The sequence below is a fragment of the Plecotus auritus genome (genome assembly GCF_963455305.1).
Source record: "Plecotus auritus genome assembly, chromosome: 10".
NCBI lineage: Eukaryota > Metazoa > Chordata > Mammalia > Chiroptera > Vespertilionidae > Plecotus > Plecotus auritus.
The window spans coordinates 34,308,399-34,332,199 of record NC_137785.1 but is presented as its reverse complement, the minus strand read 5'-3'; the positions used below and the strand labels follow the sequence as shown (position 1 = coordinate 34,332,199).

The 23,801-nt window shown below is 38.7% G+C and overlaps 1 protein-coding gene across 6 annotated transcripts in view; it reads left to right on the top strand.

The window, feature by feature from the left end:
• The window catches only part of ZNF569 (zinc finger protein 569), a 159,669-nt gene that overhangs the window by 126,186 nt on the left and 9,682 nt on the right, over window positions 1–23,801 (top strand). For all 6 annotated transcript variants that reach the window (XM_080644803.1, XM_080644806.1, XM_080644804.1 and 3 more), the window contains 4 exons: window positions 16,354–16,480; window positions 16,793–16,888; window positions 18,937–19,024; window positions 19,524–19,654. In XM_080644803.1, the coding sequence (XP_080500929.1) occupies window positions 16,354–16,480; window positions 16,793–16,888; window positions 18,937–19,024; window positions 19,524–19,654 (442 nt within the window). The remainder of the gene's footprint in view (window positions 1–16,353; window positions 16,481–16,792; window positions 16,889–18,936; window positions 19,025–19,523; window positions 19,655–23,801) is intronic.

Genomic DNA, 23,801 nt, shown 5'->3' with positions numbered 1-23,801 from the left:
CTGCTTCAGAGCTGGCTCTCCCATGATCACTCCCTGCTCTGATCCCCAGGTTCCAGAAAAACACTTTCCCCTGCAGTCTCCCAGGGTGTCCCCAACTGGGTGCTCCTATGTATTGGGCTTAGTAATCAGAAGCAAGGATTTGAAGAGGAAAAAGCCCAAGTGTGGGAACAACGGGTCTGCTCGCAAGTTTAAGCAGCCGGCACACCTTTAAATTCTTAGGCTGTCCCTGCACGTCAGATCAAAATGGGTTGCTTTTTAGAGATCCCTTCTGTTAGCAGCTCTGAGGACCCCCTTCCGCATTCAAGGATCACGCCAGCCCCAACAGCCACGGATTTTTCTAGGCACAGTCTTCCCTGGTCCTCCAGCTCCCGCAAAAGGCGCGTTCCTCTCTCCCGCCAGGACCAGAGACCTCCCATTATCCCAGGCAAAATCTGACCTTTCCGTGGTGGAGTGTAGAGCTCCTCTGAATCCGCGTGTTTGCGCCAACTGGGGACCGGTGTTCTGGGGCTCGCAGCTGTTCTGTGGGTGCTGCAGTTGAGGATTTTCAGGCTTCCGATAAGTTTCACTTTCCCATCCAAGTTCAGTCCATTTTTTTTTTTTTTTTACTGCTTTCCCAATATCAAATAGGATGTTATACAATGTATTTCAAAGTATACTCTATTTTTTATTCTTAATAGTATTACAGATATACCTCATTTCCCCTCGCTTTATCGCTCACCTCCCAGCCCCTCCCCTCCCCCCAGGTCTTCACTACCCTATTGCCTATGTCCATGGGCTATGCATATAAGTAAATAAGTTCTTTGGTTTATCTCTTCTGGTCCCTCCAACCCAACATCAAGGTATGTCAGTCTGTTCCATGCTTCCATGCTTTGGGTCTTATTCGTTAGATTCCACATAAGTGAGATCATGTGATATTTGTCTTTCTCAGATTGGCTTATTTCACTTAGCATAATATTTTCCAGGTCCATCCATGCTGTCCCAACGGATAAGAGATCCCTCCTCTTTACAGCTGCATAGTATTCCATAGTGTAAATGTCCCACATTTTTTTATCCATTCATCTACTAATGGACACTTGGGCTGTTTCTAAATCTTAGAAATTGTAAATAATGCTGCTCTGAACATAGGTGTGCATATATTCTTTCTGAATGGTGTTTTGGGGGTTTTAGGATATAATCCCAGGAGTGGGATTCTTAGGTCAAATGGGAGTTCCATTTTTAAAAAATTTTTGATAAATTGTCAGCAAATATATCCAGAATTTTATCATGTTCTTTATCACTATTCATGGTTACTGAGCACTTTAAAAATATCAAATTTATATAAAAAACAGTTATTTTTATTAGTAATGACAAGATACTAATCACTGTTAATTCCTTTTGTAATTTTTAACTTTAACGAATGTGTTTCCCATTACACTGCTTCTCACTACTAGTAAATGACAACAATGAAAAAATGAGAATTCTTGTGATTGGCCACAAGCCTTAGAACAGAAAACATGAGAATTCTTGTGATCTGTTGCAATGTGTTAAGTTATTGTCCTGCTTCTTAATTCTTTTTTTTTTATTAGCTGCTCTAATTGGGTATTTGTTCTACCTTGTCTTCCAAATTGCTGATTTGATCCTCTGCTTCATCCATCTATTTTTAATACCTTTCAGTGTGTTCTTGATGTCAGATAAAAATTATTCTTCATTTTTGTCTGGTTCTTGGCCTCTATTTCCCTTCTCATGCTGTTGTAATTTGCACTATGTTCCTTAAGCATCTTTATAACCATTGCTTTGAACTCTGTGCCTGATAGGTTGCTTGCCTCCTTTTCGTTTAGTTCTTTTTCTGGAAATTTCTTCTTTTCTCTCATTTGGGGGTTGTTTCTTTGTCTCTTTGTATTTGCTTCTATGTATTAGATAGAACTGTTATGCCTCCCATTCTTTGTGGGCTGGCCTTATGTAGAAAGTGTCTTGAGGGGCCCAGTGGTGATGTCTCTTTGTCACCTGAGCTGGATGCTCCCCTTGTGCACATTATTTGGGCTCTCCTGTTGTAATTGGGACTTGATTGTTGATGTTCTGTTTGTGAGAGGGATTTCCCCTCTGACTTGGTGCCAAAGAGATTCAACCCCAATGTTGCCAGTTGTTATACCAGTATTTTGGGTCCACTATTTGTGGGGCTTGCTGGGTTTTGCTCTGATGTTGTTGAATTTGGTCCCTTGGTATGTCTATCCTGGGCCTCCTGGGAGCTTCTCTAGTGCAGGTGAATTGTGAGTCACTATCCCTTTCTGGCCCTGGGCAACCTGATTGAGGTCCGATGGGTTGAAGCCGCTAGTATTCCAGTGGTCAGGGACTCCTTAACCCAGAAGCTGGGTCTGCCTTGGTTCTCATGCCTTCATTTTCCGTGCTCTGAGCTGTACTTCCTTCTCCCATGGAGCTGGTCCCCCAGGTGTCAGCCGCAGGTGCTTCAGGTCCTGCTGGCTTTTGCCTCCCTGTGTCATCTGGTATGTTGTCAATTTCAATGCAGTCACTTTCCATCCTTGATTATTAGGGCTCTCTCCAGCCAGTCTTCAGTTGATTATTCAGGATGGCTTTTGTATTTCAGTTTTAATTCCAGTTTGGTCCCGGGAACATATCTGTGTAGCACCCACTTATTCTGCCACCATTTTTAATTTCTTTGATAGGTTTTCTTTTTCTTTCAGCACTTTGCATGTGTTGTCTCATTGCTTTTTCGCCTTCATTGTTTCTGATGAGAACTCAGTTAATTTTATTATGGTTTTCTTGTAAATAATGAATTGTCTTTCTCTTGCTGATTTTAAGATTTTATCTTTCCTTGCAGCGTTTTGATTAATGTGTTTACATTTGTATTTCTGTGTTATCCTACTTAGGGTTCATTGAATATCTTGGATATGTATATTTGTGGGATTTCTTTTCCTTTCAAATTTAGGATGTTTTCAGCCATTGTTTCTTTGAATATTTTTAAAATATGTTTTTATTGATTTGAGAGTGGGGGGCAAGGGTGAGGAATAGAGAGATAGAAACATAAACGAGAGAGAAACATCATCCATCAGCTGCCTCCTGCCATGCCCCCTATTGGGGTTCAAGCTGAAATTGGGCACATGCTATGACTGAGAATCTAACTGTGACCTCTTGGTTCCTAGGTCGATGCTCAACCACTGAGCCACACCAGCTGGTTCTTTGACTATTTTTTTTATCCTATTTCCTCCTTCTGGTACTCACATCATGCATATGTTGATACACTTATTGCTGTCTCACATTTCCCCGAGAATTATTCTTCATTCTTTTTTCTTTTCTTCACATTGCATGTTTCTATTGATCTGTTGATCCTTAAGCTTGCTGAGTCTTTCTTCTACCACTTCAGATTATTATGCAACTGTGAGAAAGTCTATGCCTGGCCAACGGAGAGTTACTGACCAAAGCTTTCACATTAGAGAAGTCCAATATCAGGTAGAAATGATCTAGGCTCGAATACCCTCACTGTTCTTATTCTCTGGTTGGGAGTAACTTGGAAATAGCATGATCTTAGCATGGATTAAGTAGTATGACCAAAGGTGGAGCAATTGAAGGGTGTTCATTAAGTATGCTTCTCACAGCTGGTTCTCTTGAAGAAGATCTAAGAGCACATATCTATGGCTGCCATAGAATAATACTTTGAAATATTCTCTTTATGGCATGAGCATTTTTATCTGTTTCTATGGATTTACCCAGTATTATTGACTGCATGTGACAGAAATCCCAAATAATAGTTGCTTAAACAGGACAGAATTTTGTATCTTATTTAGAAGTTTAGGTACCCAAACCAGGGCAAGTTCTATATTCCCAAGGCATAGGGAACCAGGATATTTTTATTTCATTGCTCTACCACATTTCCCAAATGACTATATTTTCCCTGGCCATCACATTTTCTTACCAGTGCATAGGAAGGGGAAAGCGAAGCTCACTTACCAGTAGCTGGACAAAGGACTCGTGCTTTCATCTCTTTGTTCAGAGCCTTATCATATAAAAAATGTCTAGCTTTCAAGGAGTTAACAAATGACAGTTTATTCCAGGAGGCCACGTGCCCAGTCAAAAATCTGGAGAAAGGGGAGGATAAATACTGGGGTAGAAAAGTAATAGTCTGTGCTACAGTATCACATTCTGTTTTTATTTTTTATATTTAGATGAATCTTGGTTTCACATTTCCTTGAAAATTATTCATTTAATTGAGATTGTTTTATTATTTATTCCTAATTTTGTATGTTTTAAATTTATTAAACATTTACCTAATTTATTATTTATACCTAAAACATCAACTTTTAAATATGAAGATTTATGTATTTAAGGTCAGGGTTTCTAATTTTAAGATTAGGCCTTCACATTTAGTAAATTATTATTATTAAGTATTTTCAAATTTATGTTAATGATCTCTTTTTGGATTTTCTCAGCCTTGAGTTGGGTGCAATTAGGATTTTCTCTCCAAATCGTTGGTGTTGATTTTTTTTTTTAAATATATTTTATTGATTTTTTACAGAGAGGAAGGAAGAGTGATAGATAGTCAGAAACATCGATGAGAGAGAAACATCGATCAGCTGCCTCCTGCACACCTCCCACTGGGGATGTGCCCGCAACCAAGCTACATGCCCTTGACCGGAATCGAACCTGGGACCCTTCAGTCCGCAGGCTGACTCTCTATCCACTGAGCCAAACCGGTTTTGGCTAAATCTTTGGTGTTGATTTTTAAAATTTATTAGGTTATTGATCCATCTTCCAGAGGAGAAATCTGAGGCTGAGGCAGTATCAGCAATAATTTATCTTATGTGTTCCTGTCCTTTGATGTGATTATTCTAGGACCAGCTTTCTGAATTGTATTTTCTCCTTAGTCCTACTTCCTCACCAAGTGCTTTGTCCAAGCTTATATTGGACTTTATCCCAGTTATACAGAAGTTCCACCAACCCCTTGAATATTAGGGGTTTACTAATTTGACAGTTTGCCTTTTGTTTCTTTAAAAAAATTTTCTTGCCGAAACCGGTTTGGCTCAGTGGATAGAGCGTCGGCCTGCGGACTGAAGGGTCCCGGGTTCGATTCCGGTTAGGGGCATGTACCTGGGTTGCGGGCACATCCCCAGTGGGGGGTGTGCAGGAGGCAGCTGATCGATGTTTCTCTCTCATCGATGTTTCTAGCTCTCTATCCCTCTCCCTTCCTCTCTGTAAAATATCAATAAAATATATTTTAAAAAAAAATTTCTTGCTTTATTGAAATACAATTTACATATAACACTGTGTAAGTTTGAGGTGTACAACATGTTGATTTGATATACTTACATATTATAAGATTAATACCACCTTGGCATTAGCATCACCTCCATTCTGTCACATACTTACCATTAATTCTTTTTATGTGGTGGGAATATTTACTATACTCTTAAAGAAACTTTAAGTGCATAATGCATTATTGTTAATTATCATTACCAGGCTGTATATTAGAGCCCCAGAATTTGTTCACTTTATAACTGGAATTCTGTACCCAGTGACCAACATCTCCCCATTCCACCAACCCCTATGAGTTTGACTTAAGATTCCACATATAGGTAAGATAACAGTATTTGTCTTTTTCCTATTTATTTCACTTAGCATAATGCCCTTAAGGTCAACACATGTTGTCCCAAATAGTAGCATTTCCTCCTTTCTCATGGCTGAGTAATATTCCATTGTACATATATACACATCTTTATTCATCTATAAGCAGATACTTGAGTTGTTTTCAAATTTGGTTAATATTACAATAAACATGAGAGTGTAGATATCTCTTTGAGATCATGATTTCATTTCCTTTAGAAGTGGGGTTGCTGGGTCATATGGTAATTCTATTTTTAATTTTTTGAAGAACCTTCATACTGTTTTGTGTAGTGGCTGTAGCAATTTACATTTTCGTCAATATTGCAAAAGGGTCTCATCTTCTCCACATCTCCATTCACTCTTATCCAGTGTCCTTTTGATGATACCCATTCTAACAGGTATGAGATCTCATTATAGTTTTGAGATTGTCATCATTTATCTGATAATAGTGATGTCAGACATCTCCTGTACCTGTTGGCCATTTGTGTGTCTTTTTTGGAAAAATGTCTTTTCAGGTTGTCTGTCCATTTCTAATTTTATATATATTTGCTATTGAGTTTTATGAGTTCTTTTTATATTTTGGATATTAACCTTATCAGATACAAAATCTACAAATAATTTCTTTCATTATATTAATTGCCTTTTCATTTAGTTGATTGTTTCTTTTGCTGTGCATAAGCTTTTCAGTGTGCTGTGGTACCGCTTATTTATTTTTGCTTTTCTTTCTTGTGCTTTTTGGAAGGCAGCTATGCTCACCACTATACCACCAATGCCTTTGCTTTTTGGTATCATATCCAAAAAATCATTGCCAAGACCAATGTCAAGGAGCTTTTCTAGGAGTTTTATGATTTCAGCTTTTACATTCAAATCTTTAACCCATTTTGAATTTATTTTAATGAGTGGTGTATGCCAGGGGTCTGATTTCATTCTTCTGCCCAGGATTGTCCAGTTTTTCCAGCACTATTTATTGAATAGACTATCCTTTTCCTATTGAGTATTCTTTACTCCCTTGTCAAATATTAGTTTACCAGAAAGGCATGGGTTTGTTTCTGGGCTCTCGATTCTGTTTAATGGTCTGTGTGTCTATTTTTATGCCAGTACCATATTGTTTTGACTAGTATAGCTTTGTACTGAAGTTTGAAATGAGGAATGGTGATATTTCTAGCTTTGTTCTTCTTTCTCAAGATTGCTTTGAGTATTCAGGGTCTTTTGTGGTTCCATACAAATTTTAGAATTGTTTTTAGTTTTATAATTTCTGTGAAAAAAATCCACTGTAATTTTGATAAGGATTACATTGAATATTTAGATGGCTTTGGGAAGTATGGACATTTTAACAATATTAATTCTTGTAATCTGTGTACATAGGATATCTTCACATTTGTTTGTGTCTTTCATTTCTTTCATCAAACTCGTGTAGTTTTTGTTGTACAGATCTTTCTTGGCTATATTTATTTCTGAGTATTTTATTGTTTTGATGCTTTGAAAATGGGATTTTCTTTATTTCTTTTATAGATATTTCATTGTTAGTGTATATATTCAGTTAATTGCTATATGTTTACTTTTATCATGCAACTCAGCTGCATTCATTAATTAGTTCTCACAGTTTGATGGAGTCTTTAGTATTGTCTATATATAGTATCATACCATCTGCAAACATACCGTTTTACTTCTTCCTTTTTTACTTTTCTTATTAAAAATGTTTAATGTCAGGAAACCATAAAAATATTAGAGGAATCCACAGGCAGCAAAATCTCAGACATATGCCAAAGCAATATCTTCACTGATACAGCTCCTAAGGCAATGGAAACTAAAAACAAAATAAACAAATGGGACTACATCAAATAAAAAGCTTCTACACAGCAAAAGAAACCATCAACAAAGCAACAAGAAAGCGCACTGCATGAGAGAACATATTTGTCAATGTTATCACCAATAAGGGTTTAATCTTCAACATTTACAGGGAACTCATACAACTTAACAAAAGGAAGATTATAGATACTTTTCGAAAGAGGACATAAGGAAGGCCAAGAGACATACGAAAACATGCTCAAACTCACTAATCATCTGAGAGATGCAAATCAAAACAACTATGAGGTACCATCTCACACCTGTCAGAATGGCTATCATCAACAAATCAACAAATGACAAGTGCTGGAGAGGATGCAGAGAAAAAAGAACCCTTGTGCACTGCTGGTGGGAATGCAGACTGGTGCAGCCACTGTGGAGAACAGTATGGAGTTTCCTCAAAAAACTAAAAATGGAACTCCCATTTAACACAGTGATTCCACTTCTAGGAATATATCCCAAGAAACTAGAAACACCAATCAGAAAGGATATATGCACCCCTATGTTCATAGCGGCACAATTTACCATAGCTAAGATTTGGAAACAGCTTAAGTGCCCATCAGCAGGTGAGTGGATTAAAAAACTGTGGTACATCTAGACAATGGATTACTACACTGCTGTAAAAAGAAAGGAACTCCTACCATTTGCAACAGCATGAATGGATCTGGAGAGCATTGTGCTAAGTGAAATAAGTCATTCAGAGAAAGATAATATCATATGATCTCACTCATTTGTGGAATATAATGAACAACATAAACTAATGAACAAAAGCAGACCCCAAGACAGAGAAGCATCGATCAGATGCTTTTGATGCATCTTTTAAGTTTTAGTATGTTGTTTTTCCATTTTCATTTGTTTCAAGATATATTTTTATCTTATGTGTTCTTTGACCCATTAGTTGTTGGAGTATATTGTTTAATTTCCACATATTTGTGAATTTTCTATCTGTCCTCCTGTATTAGCTTTTAGTTTCATTTTACTATGTTCGGCAAAGATACTTGGTATAATTTTAGTCTTCTTCAGCTTGCTAAGACTTGTTTTATGACACAGCAAGTGTTCCATCCTGGAGAATGCTCTGTATATACTTGGGAGAATATCTATTCTGGTGCTTTTGGATAGAATATTCTTTATATATTTGTTAGGTCCATGTGGTCTAAAGTATAATTCAAATCCAATGTTTCCTTATTTGATTTTCTGTCTCTATGATCTATTCACAGTTAAAAGTAGAATTGAAGTCTCCTATGATTGTATTATTGTCTAGCTCTCTCTTCATATCTAATATTATTTGCTTTCTATTTATGTGCTCCAATGTTGGGTGCATATATATCTATGATTGTTATATCTTAATGAATTGACCACTTTATCATCCTATATAATAAAAGGCTAATATGCAAATCGACTGAACGGCAGAACAACCAGTCACTATGACATGCACCAACCACGAGGGGGCAGATGCTCAATGCAGGAGCTTCCCCCTGGTGGTCAGTGCGCTCCCACAGGGGGAGCGCCGCTCAGCCAGAAGCCGGGCTCAGGGCTGGTGAGCACAGCGGCGGTAGCGGGAGCCTTTCCCGCCTCCACAGCAGTGAGACATCCCCCGGGCTCCTGGACTGCGAGAGGGCACAGGCTGGGCTGAGGGGACCCTCCCAGTGCACAAATTTCGTTCACTAGGCCTCTAGTTTTATAATATCCTTCTTTGTTACGTTACCATTTCTGTCTTAAAGTCTATGTTGTCTGATACTAATGTAGCTACCACTGCTCTTTTTTTATTTTCCACTTGCATGGAATACCTTTTACCATCAACATTGAGTCTATGTGTTTCCTTTAAGCTAAAGTGAGTCTCTTGTAGAGAGCATATAGTTGGATCTTGTTTTCTTTATATACATTGAGCCACTTTATGTCTTTTGACTGGAGACTTCAATCTATTTACATTTAGAGTGGTTATTGATAGATAAGGTCTTACTCATTCCATCTTATTCATTGTTTTCTGGCTGTTTTATAATTCCCTTGTTTATTTCTTTCTCTCGTAGCCTTCTTTTGTGAATGGATGATTTTTATGATTCCATTCCCTCTTTCGTGTTTCTACTTTAGTTTTGCTTTGTGGTTACCATGAGGCTTACATAAAACATTGTATAGGTATAACATTCTATTTTACATTGATAGCAACTTAACTTTGATGACATACAAAAACTCTATTCTCTTTCCCCTTTTATGTGTTTGATGCCACATTTTCCTCTTTTTATATTGTGATTCATTAACAAATTATAGATATAGTTATTTTCATACTTATTATTTAACTTTTAGGTCAGAGTTGAGTACTTAACATACCACCATATTACAGTATTAGAGTTCTGAACTTCACTATATACTTACCTTTACCAGTGTGTCTATATTTTTCTGTTTTCATGTTACTAATTAGCATCCTTTCATTTCAGCTTGAACTTCTTTCAGCATTTCTTCTAAGGTGGATATAGAGGTGATGAACTCTCTCATCTTTTATTGGCAAAGTCTCTATTTCTGAAGAACAACTTTAGTGGATAGTATATTATTGGTTTGCAGATTTTTTTTTTTCTTTCAGAACTTTGACTATTATCATCCTATACTTTCCTGGCCTGAAGGTTTCTGCTAAAAAATCTGCTCTTATCCTAGTGGGGGTTCTCTGTGAGTTACAAGCTTCTTTTTTCTTGTCCCCTTTAAGCTCCTATCTTTGTCTTTGATTTTTGACAGTTTTATTTATTGTGTCTTAGGATTTCTTTATATTGAGTTTGGTAACCATGAGCTTCATGAAAACTTGTATATCAAAATCTCTCCCTATTTTGGGAAGTTATCAGGCATTATTTCTTTAAATAATCTTTCTACCACTTTCCTCTCTCTCTTCTTGTTCTGAGACCAGAGCATGAAATTCATGCACTGGGGGTGGGGGGTGTCTCTCAGCCCAGCCTGCACCCTCTCCAATCTAGGACCCCTCGAGGGATGTCTGACTGCCTATTTAGGCCTGATCCCACCAGGATCCCACCGGGATCGGGCCTAAATGGGCAGTTAGACATCGCTCTCACAATCCAGAACTGCTTGCTCCCAACCGCTCACGTGCCTGCCTGCCTGATTGCCCCTAACCACTCCCCTGCCGGCCTGGTTGCCCCTAACTGTCCTCCCCTGCAGGCCTGGTCCCCCCCCCCCAACTGCCCTCCCCTGCAGGCCTGGTCACTCCCAACTGCCCTCCCCTGCAGGCCTGGTTTCCCCTAACTGCCCTCCCCTGCAGGCCTAATCACCCCCAACTGCCCTCCCTTTCAAGCCTGGTCCCTCCCAACCGCCCACCCCTGCTGGCCTGATCGCCCACAACTGCCCTCCCCTGCTGGCCATCTTGTGGTGGCCATCATGTGTTCACATGGGGGCATCCATCTTTGACCACATTGGGGCGGCCATCTTGTGTGTTGGAATGACAGTCAATTTGCATATTACCTCTTTATTATATAGGATTCCTATAATATGAATATAGTTTTGTTTGGTAATAGCCTGTAATTCATAGGTTTTCTCCATTCTTTATTCTCCTCTGAGTCATTAATTTATACTTCCTATCTTCTAACTTACAGGTTCTTTCTTCTGCTTCATCCATTTTCCTATTGCATTTTACCATTGAAATTTTCATTTTATTCTTCAGCTCCAGATTTTGTTTGATTCTTTTTTTTATATCTTTATTAAACTTCTTATTTCATTCATGTATTATTTTCCTGATATTGTTGAATTGTGTTTCTGTGTTTTCTTATAGCTCTTTGAATTTCTTTAAAACAGCTATTTTGAATTTGTTGGGGGCAAAGGGGACAAATCACGGATCTCCATGTCTTTGGGATCAATTGTGATCTTTTTGTGGTATTATATTCCCTTGATTTTTCATGTTCTGCAATTTTTTTGTTGTTGTGTTTTTTTTGTTAATCCTCACCTGAGGATTTTTTTTTCATTGATTTTTAGAAAGTGGAAGAGAGGGAGGAAGAGAGAGGGATGGGGAGACAGAGAGAAACATTGATGTGAGAAAGACACATCGATTGGTTGCCTCTCACACACACCCTGATGGGGACAGGAATCGAACCTGCAACCCAAGAAAGTACTCTTGACCAGAAATCAAACCACCCTTTGGTAGGTGGACCAATGCTCTATCCACTGAGCGACACCATCCAGGGCTCGTGTTCTTCGAAGTTTTTCATTGAAGTAAAAGTCACATCCTCCAGTCTTTACTAACTACTTTCAGGAGCAAAATGACTTTCATTATCTCTGCTAGGGATTCTGAGGCTTTCTCAGACCTTCTAATGTGTGGTATATTCACTCCAATCTTCTCCCTCTTGTGGCAGAATTCTTAAGCTTGTATGCCTTTACTTGATTCTGCAACACTCCAGGAAGGGTACTTGCTAGGAGCTCCCTTTTCTTTTCCCAAAGGCAGTGCTAAAGCTCACATTCGTGGTCTCTCCCTGGCCTGCAGGTTTAAGCTGGTTTTCTTCCAAAGCTTGCTCTCACTACCACCTTCGAGAGTATGCACAAGGAGCCAGTTACAAGGGGAGTGTGTGTGTGTAAGTTATGCAGAGCTCTAGGGTGCCCATGGAGCATTTGGTGGAATCTACAGATAAAAATAAACCAAATGAGGGAGAAACCAAGATGGCGGCATAGGTAAACACCTGAACTTGCTGCCTCGCACAACCACTTCAAAACTACAACTAAAAGACAAAACAGGTATCATCCAGAACCATGGGAATGCTGGCTGAGTGGAAATTATACAACTAGAAGGAAAGAGAAAAGCACACTGAGACTCGGAGGAGGTGCAGAGGTGCAGAAGTGAAGTGCAGAGGTACGGAGGTGCGTGCGCAGAAAGGGCTGGCAACTGAGTACGCTGTTGTCTTTTTCAATCAGGAGGGAGAAAAAAGCTCCTGACTGCTCTGAACTCCAGTTCTGGGTGAGACTCTGGGGACCCAGACTCATACGGGGAGAAACTGGACTGTCTGGCATCGGGCGGAACTCGAGGGCAGCTTTCTCTCAGAGGTGCTTGCATTGATCATTGTTCCTGCACGGTGCCGTGGGACACAGAGACATGGGACCTCTTCCAGGCAGGGCTGATGGTCAGCTATTGCTGTTTGCTCCACCCTGGTGATTCCCTGAGACCCCACCCCACCCAATTTGTGTGCAGAGGCTTTTGCATATGAATGGCCTGGCCCTTTACAATCTGAAACCTAACATACTGCAGCTGGGTCAAAGAGCCCCAGAGCTTCCAAAAGAAGACCCAAGGCTCAACAGCAGTTTGCATTGCTTCACAGCGGGGCCTTATCTGGGCACCTCCAAACCCCAAACAAAGAGAAGGATTCTGCAGATCTCTCTGTAGCTCCTGCTGCGTGGCCTCTCTCCTTGGAGATCCAAGAGCCAGTGTACCCAGTGGTCAGAGAGAGACCATCCAGACTACAACTCCTCAGATCCATAAGAGACACACTCAGGGGGCAGACTCAGTGAGCGCCAAAGCCCCACTGAAGCAAGTCTTGCTCCATAAGGGTGTCTCCAGTACAGAAGTTCTCCCATCATAGACACAACTGATCCTCACAGGCAGTTGGCCTGGAGGTCAATTCCTACCAGTGATACCAACAACAATCAAGGCTTAACTACAACCAAACTGTGCACACAGCCCAAAAAGGGGTGCACCAAAAGTGTCCACCTCAGGTAATTGGGGAGGCTGAGCCACTGGACCCTATAGGACACCTAGCACACAAACACACTATCAACACAGGGAAGCAGCCAAAATGCAGAGACAAAGAAACAGGTCACAAATGAAAGAAATGGAGGAAAGCAAACTACAGGATATAGAGTTCAAAACCATGGTTATAAGGTTACTCAAAAATCTTCTAGAAACCTCTGAGAAATATAGTGAGACCCTCAAGGATATGAAAAAGGACCAACTAGAAATTAGGCATACATTGACTGAAATAAAGAATAATATACATAGATCCAACAGCAGACTAGAGGATCCCAAGAATCAAGTCAAAGATTTGAAATATGAAGAAGCAAAAAACACCCAACCGGAAAAGCAAAAAGAAAAAAGAACCCAAAAATATGAAGAAAGTGTAAGGAGCCTCTGGGACAACTTCAAGTGTACCAACATCAGAATTATGGGGGTGCCACAAGAAGAGAGAGAGCAAGATACTGAAAGCCTATTTGAAGAAATAATGACAGAAAGCTTCCCCTACCTGGAAAGAAATGGACTTACAAGTCCACGAAGCGCACAGAACCCCAAACAAAAGGAATCCAAAGAGGACCACACCAAGACACATCATAAAATGCCAAGAGCAAAAGACAAAGAGAGAATATTAAAAGCAGCAAGAGAAAAACAGTTAGTTACCTACAAGGGAGTCAGCTGATTTCTCAACAGAAACTATGCAGGCCAGAAGGGAGTGGCAAGAAATATTCAAAGTGATGAAAGCAAGAACCTACATCCAAGATTACTCTACCCAGCCATGCTGTCATTTAGAATTGAAGGTCAGATAAAGAGCTTCACAGATAAGAAAAAGCTAAAGGAATTCATCACCGCCAAACCAGTATTATATGAAATGCTGAAGGGTATTCTTTAAGAAGAGGAGGAAGAAGAAAAAAGTAAAGACAAAAATTATGAACAACAAAGTGACAACAAATACATATCAAGTGAATCTAAAAATCAAGTGAATAAAAAAATCTGATGATCAGAATAAACTGGTGAATATAATAGGATCAGGGGCATAGAAAGGGAGTGTACTGACAATTCTCAGGGGGAAAGGGGTGTGGGGGGTGTGGGAAGAGACTGGACAAAAATCATACACCTATGGATGAGGACAGTGGGGTGCGGGTAAGGGCAGAGGGAGGGGGAACCTGGTGGAGGGGAGCTATAGGGGGAAAAAAGAGGAACAATTGTAATAATCTGAACAATAAAGGTTTATTAGTGTAAAAAAAATAAATAAATGAACAGGCTTCTTGATGGAGTCTGCAATGCTGTTAGTAGGACCTGTGTCCAGTTAATGCTCTACAGGAGTCTTATGTTCCACTCTCTCAGACTCTTCCTTCCCCCATCATGTATCTCAGAATCCAGTATTCTGGATGAGGCAAGAGAGAAATGAGCCTCTTTGACACTATACTGCACAGCCAAGAAGCGCGGTACTCATGCACTCTCACTTTCCTCTATGGATGAGATCATGGACCAACAGGTTTCTCATGGCCCTAATCTGTGCTATCTTGAGGGAAAAGTGATGTGAGTAAAGTTAACCTTTTTCTCTTACTATTTCTGATGAGTCAAAACTCTTTTGCTCTAGTTGTGGGTTGGGACTTTTCTGCTGGTGTCCATGGGTGTTTTTTTCCAGGGGCTCCTGAACCATGGCCAAGAGAGACTAGAGTTGGTTCATAAGCTACTTCAGGGTCTACAGCTGGGACTAAGGTCTATATATCTACTATCCAATATATGGGTGCTTGAGACTCCTCCAGACCCCTTTGGTATATGGGGCTGGATCCCAAAGCTTCCACAAAGGCACTTTTGTACATGGCTGGATGGAAAATTGTAGTTGTGGAAGAGGGGGAAGCAAATGAGGGATGTCTTATTCAACCACAATTGCCTTTTGTTTCTTAAACCTGTTTATTTCAAAGCCGTATTCTTTAACAGAAAAGGGTTCCAAAAAAATTATTTCTTTAGTCCCTCAGCCTACTCTGAACCCTTAGTGTTTGTCAATGTTTATGTTCATAAGATACTTTTAGGACCTAGAAATAAATTCTTAGGAACAGTGATTATGAGTTAGCTACTGGTGATTTCTTTTTATCTCACCCATCTCTCGTAGAAATTCCTGAAGAAGCAGGAAATATGGACAAATTTCTTTGTTCTAGTGCTGTTGAAGTTTTTATCTGTTTGTAGTCCTTTGGGCACTTCAGTTTTGAATAGGAAAAATACATTATATTTTTAATATTTAAATCACTTTGTTTTTAAGAAATTTGTCAACCAGCATCTTATTTCTGAAACTTATTCTAAAGCTTTCCTGATAATGTTTTTTCTCTTAATCCTGCTTGTAATTCTAGTTCAGAACATTAGAAAAACTTTATTAATGCATTTTTTCTTTGGTGGTATTTGTATGATTCTGTCTGTAGCCCTCTTTTTTCAATGTATGTAAACTCTGAGCAATCATAGCCCATTTTCATGGCTGCAGACAACTAGTATAGGCCCGTGGTCGGCAAACTGCGGCTCACGAGCCACATGCAGTTCTTTGGCCCCTTGAGTGTGGCTTTTCCACAAAATACCACGGCCTGGGCGAGTCTATTTTGAAGAAGTGGCATTAGAAGAAGTTTAAGTTTTAAAAATTTGGCTCTCAAAAGAAATTTCAATCGTTGTACTTTTGATATTTGGCTCTGTTGACTAATGAGTTTGCTGACCACTGGTATAGGCTAATGAGCAATCCTTATTTCATTGTAGATTTCTCCTGATTTAATAAGCATTATGTCCAACAATATGTCAATGTATATCTCTTGTTGGATGTTCTTCCATACCACAAACTTTTCATATCCTTTTCCTACTTCTATTTGCATCCAAATCCTGTTTTCATTGTTTTTCCCTGCCTCATTGAATCACAGGCATCTAGTGAGTTCCCAAACCAGTTAAGTTAAATAAAGTTTTATATTCACCCAGCTTCCACACTTAATATAAATTGGTGCCCGAGATCTCTTTAAACCATGGTGGTTATTAGAGATGCTTGCAAATTCAGTGAATGAACATAAACTGATACGATGCTGCTAATGTGATGTTCTTTCTTTTAGAAATTAAAAAACTAGGTAAATTTTTTATAACCTCTAACCTGTGCATACCATGAGAAAACAGTTCAATATGTTTTGTCCACATCATCTAAGATGGATGACTTCAGATTGAGTTGGAGTGTGTTGTTACAGGGAACAGTGACATTCAAAGATGTGGCTATTGACTTCACCCAGGAAGAATGGCAGCAATTGGAACCTGCTCAAAGGAACCTGTACCGGAATGTGATGCTAGAAAACTATAACAACTTAATCACAGTGGGTAAGAGTAGTTTCCTCTATAACCCACATTCTAGGAGTTAAAGTTGTTCCCCAGCCCCCAATTTTCTGAAGTGTGTGGAACCTTTCAGTGTTAGAACAAATTTGTCCTTTAGATGCCTTTACCCATGTGAATGTGCATGCTGCATCTTTCAAAACAAAAGGTCCTTTTTTGTTTGATTCAGGGGACAGCATTCCCAGAAACTATAATTTCTTGTCCTTCAGAAATTATGATTTTTCTGTGCCAGCCTATATTCTTAAGTATTTCTTTGTTCTAGTATTTATGCCTAAATCTTATGTCATTTCCCTTTGATAGGCTGTCCATTTACCAAACCCGATGTGATTTTCAAGTTGGAGCAAGAAGAAGAACCATGGGTGGTGGAGGAAGAAGTGTTAAAGAGACACTGTCCAGGTTAGTGGGAGGGAACCAGACAGGTGAGAAGGGGCAAGGATCCTTAATGGTTAATATGTGAATAGATGATTCCTCTGAAATGTTCCTCAAAGATATTTTCCTAAAGACTAGACTTTTATAGTGAAAACTGGTGTGAATATTTTAGAAACCTAAGATGTCATTTCTAGATAAGATTATTAACTTCTTTCCAACAAAATTAAAGGACCAGTTGGCCTTTTTACCTGTGCATTAGATATCAATATTTCCTAACTCATTTTTAGCTTTACTTAGATAATAATTCTGTTTTTCACACCTTAAGTGTCTTTGCCCACCTTTTTATATACGATTCTTTCTTTTTGTTTTCAGATTTTCATGGAATTATAGTACAAATAAACCTGTTCACATTTATAGTCCTTTACTTTCCAATTTCTTTTGTTCCTTCTATTGTAAATGCCTTAACATCATATTTTGTACCCATAACTATACTAGTATTTCCAACTGTATTGTTAGCTTTTCCTCTCATACATTAGTAATGGCTACATTTTACTTCAAGGGAAGTTTTAAAGACAGTGCTACTTTTCTTTTAGCTCCCATTTTCTGCTACATTTATTGAATTTATTGGGTTGACACTGGTTAACAGAATTATACAGGTTTCAGGTACACAGTTCTACAACACATCATCTGTATGGTATATTATGTATTCACCACCCCAAGTCAAGTCTCCATCCATCACCATTTATTCCTCCTTATACTCTTCTCTGCCTCTTCCACCCTCCTTCCCCTGGCAATCACCACACTATTGTTTGTGTCCATGAGTTTTTCTTTTCTTTTTTTCTTTTCTCCTCTGCCACAACCTTCGCGGCAAGGTTCAGAATCTGAAGGAGGGGCCGATGCACAAATGAAAATACTATACAAGAAATATGAATTTAGAAGGCACTGAGGGCCAGGTGGAGCCTTTTTCTTGAAGAGGCACACCAAAATTGGGTCCCGTCTGCTTTTATTCAGTTTTAGATACATATCTTGCCCTCAGTAAAGCACAACAAACAAGTAGCAGACAGACCGTCTCTAAGGTCAGTAAAGATCAGTAAAGATCAGTAAGGTCCAGTAAACATTTACTTGGAGGCTATCAGATCAGGAAATTGCTTTGAGCCACCATTATCTTAACACAAACAATCGGTGTTTAGCGTCAGCCCTGCTAATGCTCAAGGTCCATTGGCCTTCCACATTCCTTGGTGCACTCTCATGACAGTATTGGCAAGCGGTGGCTTTCTGCATCTCCCCCTTTTTGTTTTCTTAATAAATCTTAAAAAGTGTATGCAGTCTGTAGGGTTTGAGTCCTTTTAAGACTCTTCATTCCACATCTGCAGTCTAGAAATAAACATATAAGAACAAGAATGAGAGAGACAATAGTGGTTATGCTAAGAGGCAAATGTAAGGAGATCCAGTGAAAGGGATTAAATTCGTTCATGTCCTTTTTAAATTGCTGCCAGGCGTCTAAGGAACTAGTTTGTAAGTTTGTCTGGGATAATTGTACAATATGCTGTTGTAATTCTAAAATATCAAGGGTTGTGTTACCTTTACCCCAAGCACCAAGAAGGTGATTTTTTATTGATTCCCAAAAGTGTAAGGTACTGTTATAGGGAACGGGGGTAACACAAATAGATTTTAATGCTGATAATTCTATTTCAAATTGGCTGTCAATTCTTTTTTTGTATAGATAAGGTCTTAGTTACATTTTCTTTAACTTGTTGTACAAACTGAGAAGTTTGAACAGTTTGTACTGTGGATGAAACAGCAATTCCTACAGAAGTAAGTAACAACACTAGAGCAAAGAGTCTTGCAATTAATACTCTAAGAAATATTTTTTGTCGTTTTAAGATTTTTACCAGGTCATATAACAGTTGGGAGGTTTGATGAAATTCCCAAGGCTTGGTTAGGTTAGTAGGAACCCAAGCAAAAGCAGGTTGTTTTAAAATCATGAGAGAATCTTTTTGGTATGTAGAATTAATACAATGGAATAGTGTGCAGCCTGTGCATTATACCTCATTTAAATGGCTTGTTTTATTAAGGTGCACCTGGATGGGGCCTGAGAGGAGTACAAAAGGATCAAATACACAAGTGGTGGCAAATACTGTCTTATTGGGAGTTCCCCATAAGGTATGAATAGAGTAATTTAAGCTATAGTTAAAACTATACCATTTTATAGGTGCAAGTGCAGCAGCTAATTTCCATTGTGTGTTTTGTAGGGGCCAATTATCATGTTGTAACTGAGATCCAACAAATCCTCCTCCATGCCATGGGATGGTGTGATTAGCTTCAACATATAGATAGGATGCAGTCCCCTTCCACTTTAGGGTGCAATTGTTACTATATGCAGACCCATAGGGGCTCCAATGCACAAAGGAAAAACTGTTACTAAGTTTGCTGCTGGTGGGGGGGGGGTCACTATAACAGTCTTGCCAATTGATTTCTTTCTCTGAGGGGTGCCATTCATAAAATTTTTAACGTAATGGCTTAGTGGGGGGATGTCTTAGTAAAGTTACATTTTCTGTACCTCTCCCAGGAGCAAGTAGTGATAGATGTATTTGGGCTTTTGCTTCCCTTTCCTTTGGTGTCCATGCTAACCAGAAACCTCTCTTTAACTCTGCACACAAAGGAGCAGTAGTTGGATTCTGTGTCATACAAAAGGGAAGCTGGATGGCGCCACCTGTGTAATTATATTTCGCCCAGATACTTCCTTGTCCCACCTGTGGTCCCCCTGGGTGACCAAGGTGCTTGGTATTATTGGTGAGTATACTAGGCGGGGGATCAGCCCAAGTAAGGGGTCTCACCCATGGAGGGTCAGGAACATAAGTCCAATATACTTCCCCATTTGCCCCTGGTAGTATAACCGCACAACTGATGACTGCTAGCATGGCAAGGAAAACATTCTTAGGTGTTCTTGGCATTCTTGTTCCCTCACAAACTCGCTCAGCTTTCTGGACTGTCTTTTTACCATCCCCCAAGTCATCTCCAGACTGTTTGTTGTCTGTCTGTCTTGTTCTCCTCCTATTCCTTATTTTCAGAGTGTTGCTTGGGGCTACTGCTATTTGTGGCTGGAGCAGTCAATTGTCTGCAGCCACAGGTACAGGGTGGGGCTCCAGGTGCAAGGCCCTCATTAGTTTGTGCAGTTCCTTCCGCGGCTTTATGTTGGAGTTTGATGTTCCTTGCAGGAATCCACACGGGCTTGGAGGAGTTTTCTGGAAATACATAAGCATATTCTCAACCAAAGGTTAGTAAAGGGTTGGGACCTTTTCATAAACCAGACTCAGGATCCTTCCATTTGATCAAGCCATTTTTCTTTTGGCATATTTTGACACCAGTGTAATTCCATAGTTGTCTTGCCATCAGTGTTACAAGTGGAAAAATTTAAAGTAATTAAGGCTCGGTGTAGCTTACCAATGGGAGATTTCTCCAGCATCACTATTCCCCCTTTTTGTTTTTCCAATTGGGATTTTAGCTGCTGATGTTGGCATTCTATAATTGCCTGTCCTTGGGAATTGTATGGTATTCCTGTAATGTGCCTGTTGTAATAAAGTATGCATTTCCTTTTGTTAAAAGACCAGGCAAGGTGGTATGACCCCTGATATGAGTAATATAAAAGGGATATTTCTTTGCTGTACAATTTGCTGTACCTGCTTAAATAGACTTTTTTCACTGAGCTATTTTAATCAAGCAGTCTTAATTATATTTACCAGGCTAGTAGTAGAGGCAGAATCAGAAATAACATTGAGAGGCTCCTGGAAATTCTGCAATGCAGCCTTGATAGCTTCTAATTCAATTATTTGCACTGAAGTGTGACTGGTCTGGATGACTTGGTCTGAATTCATTGCCTGATAAGCAGCTTTACCATTAGATGAACCATTAGTAAAAACAGTTAATGCTTTAGGAGTAGGTTCCCCTGAATATCCACTTAGTCCAACCTGCCAATTTAAATCAGTCTGAAATAACATTTCTAATTGTTTCCCAGTGAGGGGAAGATAGATGCATTGGGGTTCTTCTCCTCTAAGCTGCCTGCAGCGCTTTCTGAGTTGAGATATTAATTGAGCTATTAGTTCTATATATGTAACCACAGTTTTAGAGTATTGATGCCCTAGGTCAGTGGTCAGCAAACTCATTAGTCAATAGAGCCAAATATCAACAGTACAACGATTGAAATTTCTTTTGAGAGCCGAAAACCAACTTCTGCGCGTGGGCCACGAAGTTTCAATTGCACTGTACGTGCTCGCCCACACGTGGTATTTTGTGGAAGAGCCACACTCAAGGGACCAAAGAGCTGCATGTGGCTTGTGAGCCACAGTTTGCCGACCACTGCCTTAGGTGGACCCACTCAATAATAGTAGGAGGGTTTTTATTTTGGAAAATGACTCCAGTGGGACTATTTGCAGTAGGATTAATCTGTCCTAATAAAGGCAATTCAGGTTGTACTGTGCTACTTGGGCTGAGGAGATTGCCTGCTCATTTCTTAATAACTCCTTCCTAGCTTCATCTGTTAATGTTCAAGGTGAAGAAAGATTAGAGTCACCCCTAAGTATATTGAATAAACTTGTCATTTCTCCCATAGAGATTTTTAGACAAGGTCTTAACTAATTAATGTCCTCTAATAATTTCTAAAAGTCATTTAAGGTCTTAAGGCAATTCTTTTGTATTTCTATCTTTTGAGGCCTAATACATTGATTTTTAATTGCAGTTCTAGATATTTGAAGGGTATTTCTTTCTGTATCTTTTTTGGAGCAATTTTTAAGCCCCATTGAGGGAGTTTCTTTTTAATTGGGTAAACATTGCTAAGGTTTGCTTTTCCTGTGGGCTTGCCATAAATTGCTACATTAAAGACTTTTACTTTCTTTAAAACAGAACAACCAACTTGGTTGCTTTTCAGAAAAACAGGTAGGAGAGAGACATGCTGGCTAATACTGCAATGCATACATTTCAAGTAAAAGTAACTTTCTTTATACTTATGGTGTCTTATTAATGGTGAGATTTAATGCTTGAATAATAATTTTTAGTTTTCCTTGTAAATAGTAGTGAAAGAGATTTTAAAATTTCTTTTTAAGTTTAAACTTACTTTTAAGTAGTATTCCTTTTGGCTAGTGTCATTTGCATATGTATGCAAATTTTACTTTGGACTTTACTTGAACCAATTGCTCATAAAATATTGGCTTCTCAGATAAATGATTTTATATGAGACCTTGATTGTATTGTGAAAAGTTAACTTACTAAGTAATTAAAGTAGGCACCTTTATTGAAAAAGCAAAGTAAGTAAACTTATGTATTTTACCCTGAAGTACAGATGCCATCCCACCCCCCAGCCAATCTGAAGAGCAGGCTGGGTGGTGATCTGATGCATTATGTATGCTCCTGTTTTGAAATTTCATTGCTGAATATTCTGGTTTTGCTTAAGAAGTATCCAGCAACCTTGTCTTGCCAGGCTTGGATACTGAAATCTCGGGCTTTCTTGCTCAGAGCAAATTGGCCCTTTTACAATTCTTGTAAATAGTTAATTTTAGGACTACTTTCTTTCTTTCAACATTTCTCTTTTCCTTCTCATTACATATGCAACCTTCACAAATTTCACATTTTCAAATTGGCCTTCAAACCTTTCTATGTCCTTCAAAAATGCATAACCATGCCTCAGACCTTCTATTAAGTATTTCTACTCTAATATTCTTTCTTTCTGTCATACCTTCAGCAACTTGTACAGACATTTTCTTTCTTTTTTCTTTAAAATGTATTAGAATTCTTCACTCTTAGAAACCTTAATTTTTCAATGATAACCAAAAAGTAAACAGCCAGCATTTCTTAGATTGACATTTATCAACACACGTTTTGTAATTATTCTAAAACATCAATTAAGTTTAAACCAGTTTTAATATTAAAAATTTGGTTCAGACCATAGAATTAATTCTCTTTTTTAATCAGACCAATACAATATTATATTCTAGGTTGAAATTTTCCTATATGTAGTGTTGTGGCAGAATGCACTGGAGAATGATCAACCAGCACTCTGAGGGAGGAAAGTTTAACCTTTATTTTGCAGATCTGCTAGTCCAGGGGAATTCTGGATCCAAAGCCTGAACTGAATTTGTGGGGAGGCTCTGATTTATATATTTCCTCCTGTGCGGACCCCTGAGAGTCCCCACAGCTCTGCCCAAATCAGCTGTGGCGGGGCTCTGGGGTTAGGCTCTGCAGCTCTGCCCAAGTTCAGAGTTGGGAAATAAGACTACAGTTTTAACCAGATACTGAACTAGGTTGCAAACTGCCCCCCCTTTTTCCTTTTCAGTAGTACACAGACACATATACACATAAAGACTATATATTTTGAACTACTAATTTTTCAGAGAAAATGCAAGAATTATTTTCCTCAAAAATGAATTTCTATATTTCTATACTTCATGCATTCTATTATCACAACCATATAATTTCTTCCTACTTAGTTTGAACTTTTAACTCTTAGAAGCCTCAAATTTTAGGTGGCAAGTCAAATACTTAACATTTCTCAGATTAGTAATATATTCATATTTTTATGGATATATTTTAAATAAAATACAAGACATTCAATTAATAGATTCAAATCTATCCTTTATAATTTTCATACTAGGCAAACTCAGATTAATATTTCAGTATCCTGTTATTTCAAAATACCTAGATATTTAATAATTTTTATTATTTAATTCAGCAAACTCCAAAGTTTTAAGTTACCAAAGACTTTTGGAAACTATGTTTAGTCATAAATAATTACCACTGAAAAAGATTTTTTACCATATACTCTTCATTTTAGTTGTATATATTTTGCGTTAACAATTTTGAGATTTTAAAGCCAATTATTATTACCCAAGGCATTTTCCTTGGCAAATTCTGTAACAGAGATAACTCACTGACTTTCAGTGGCTTTAAT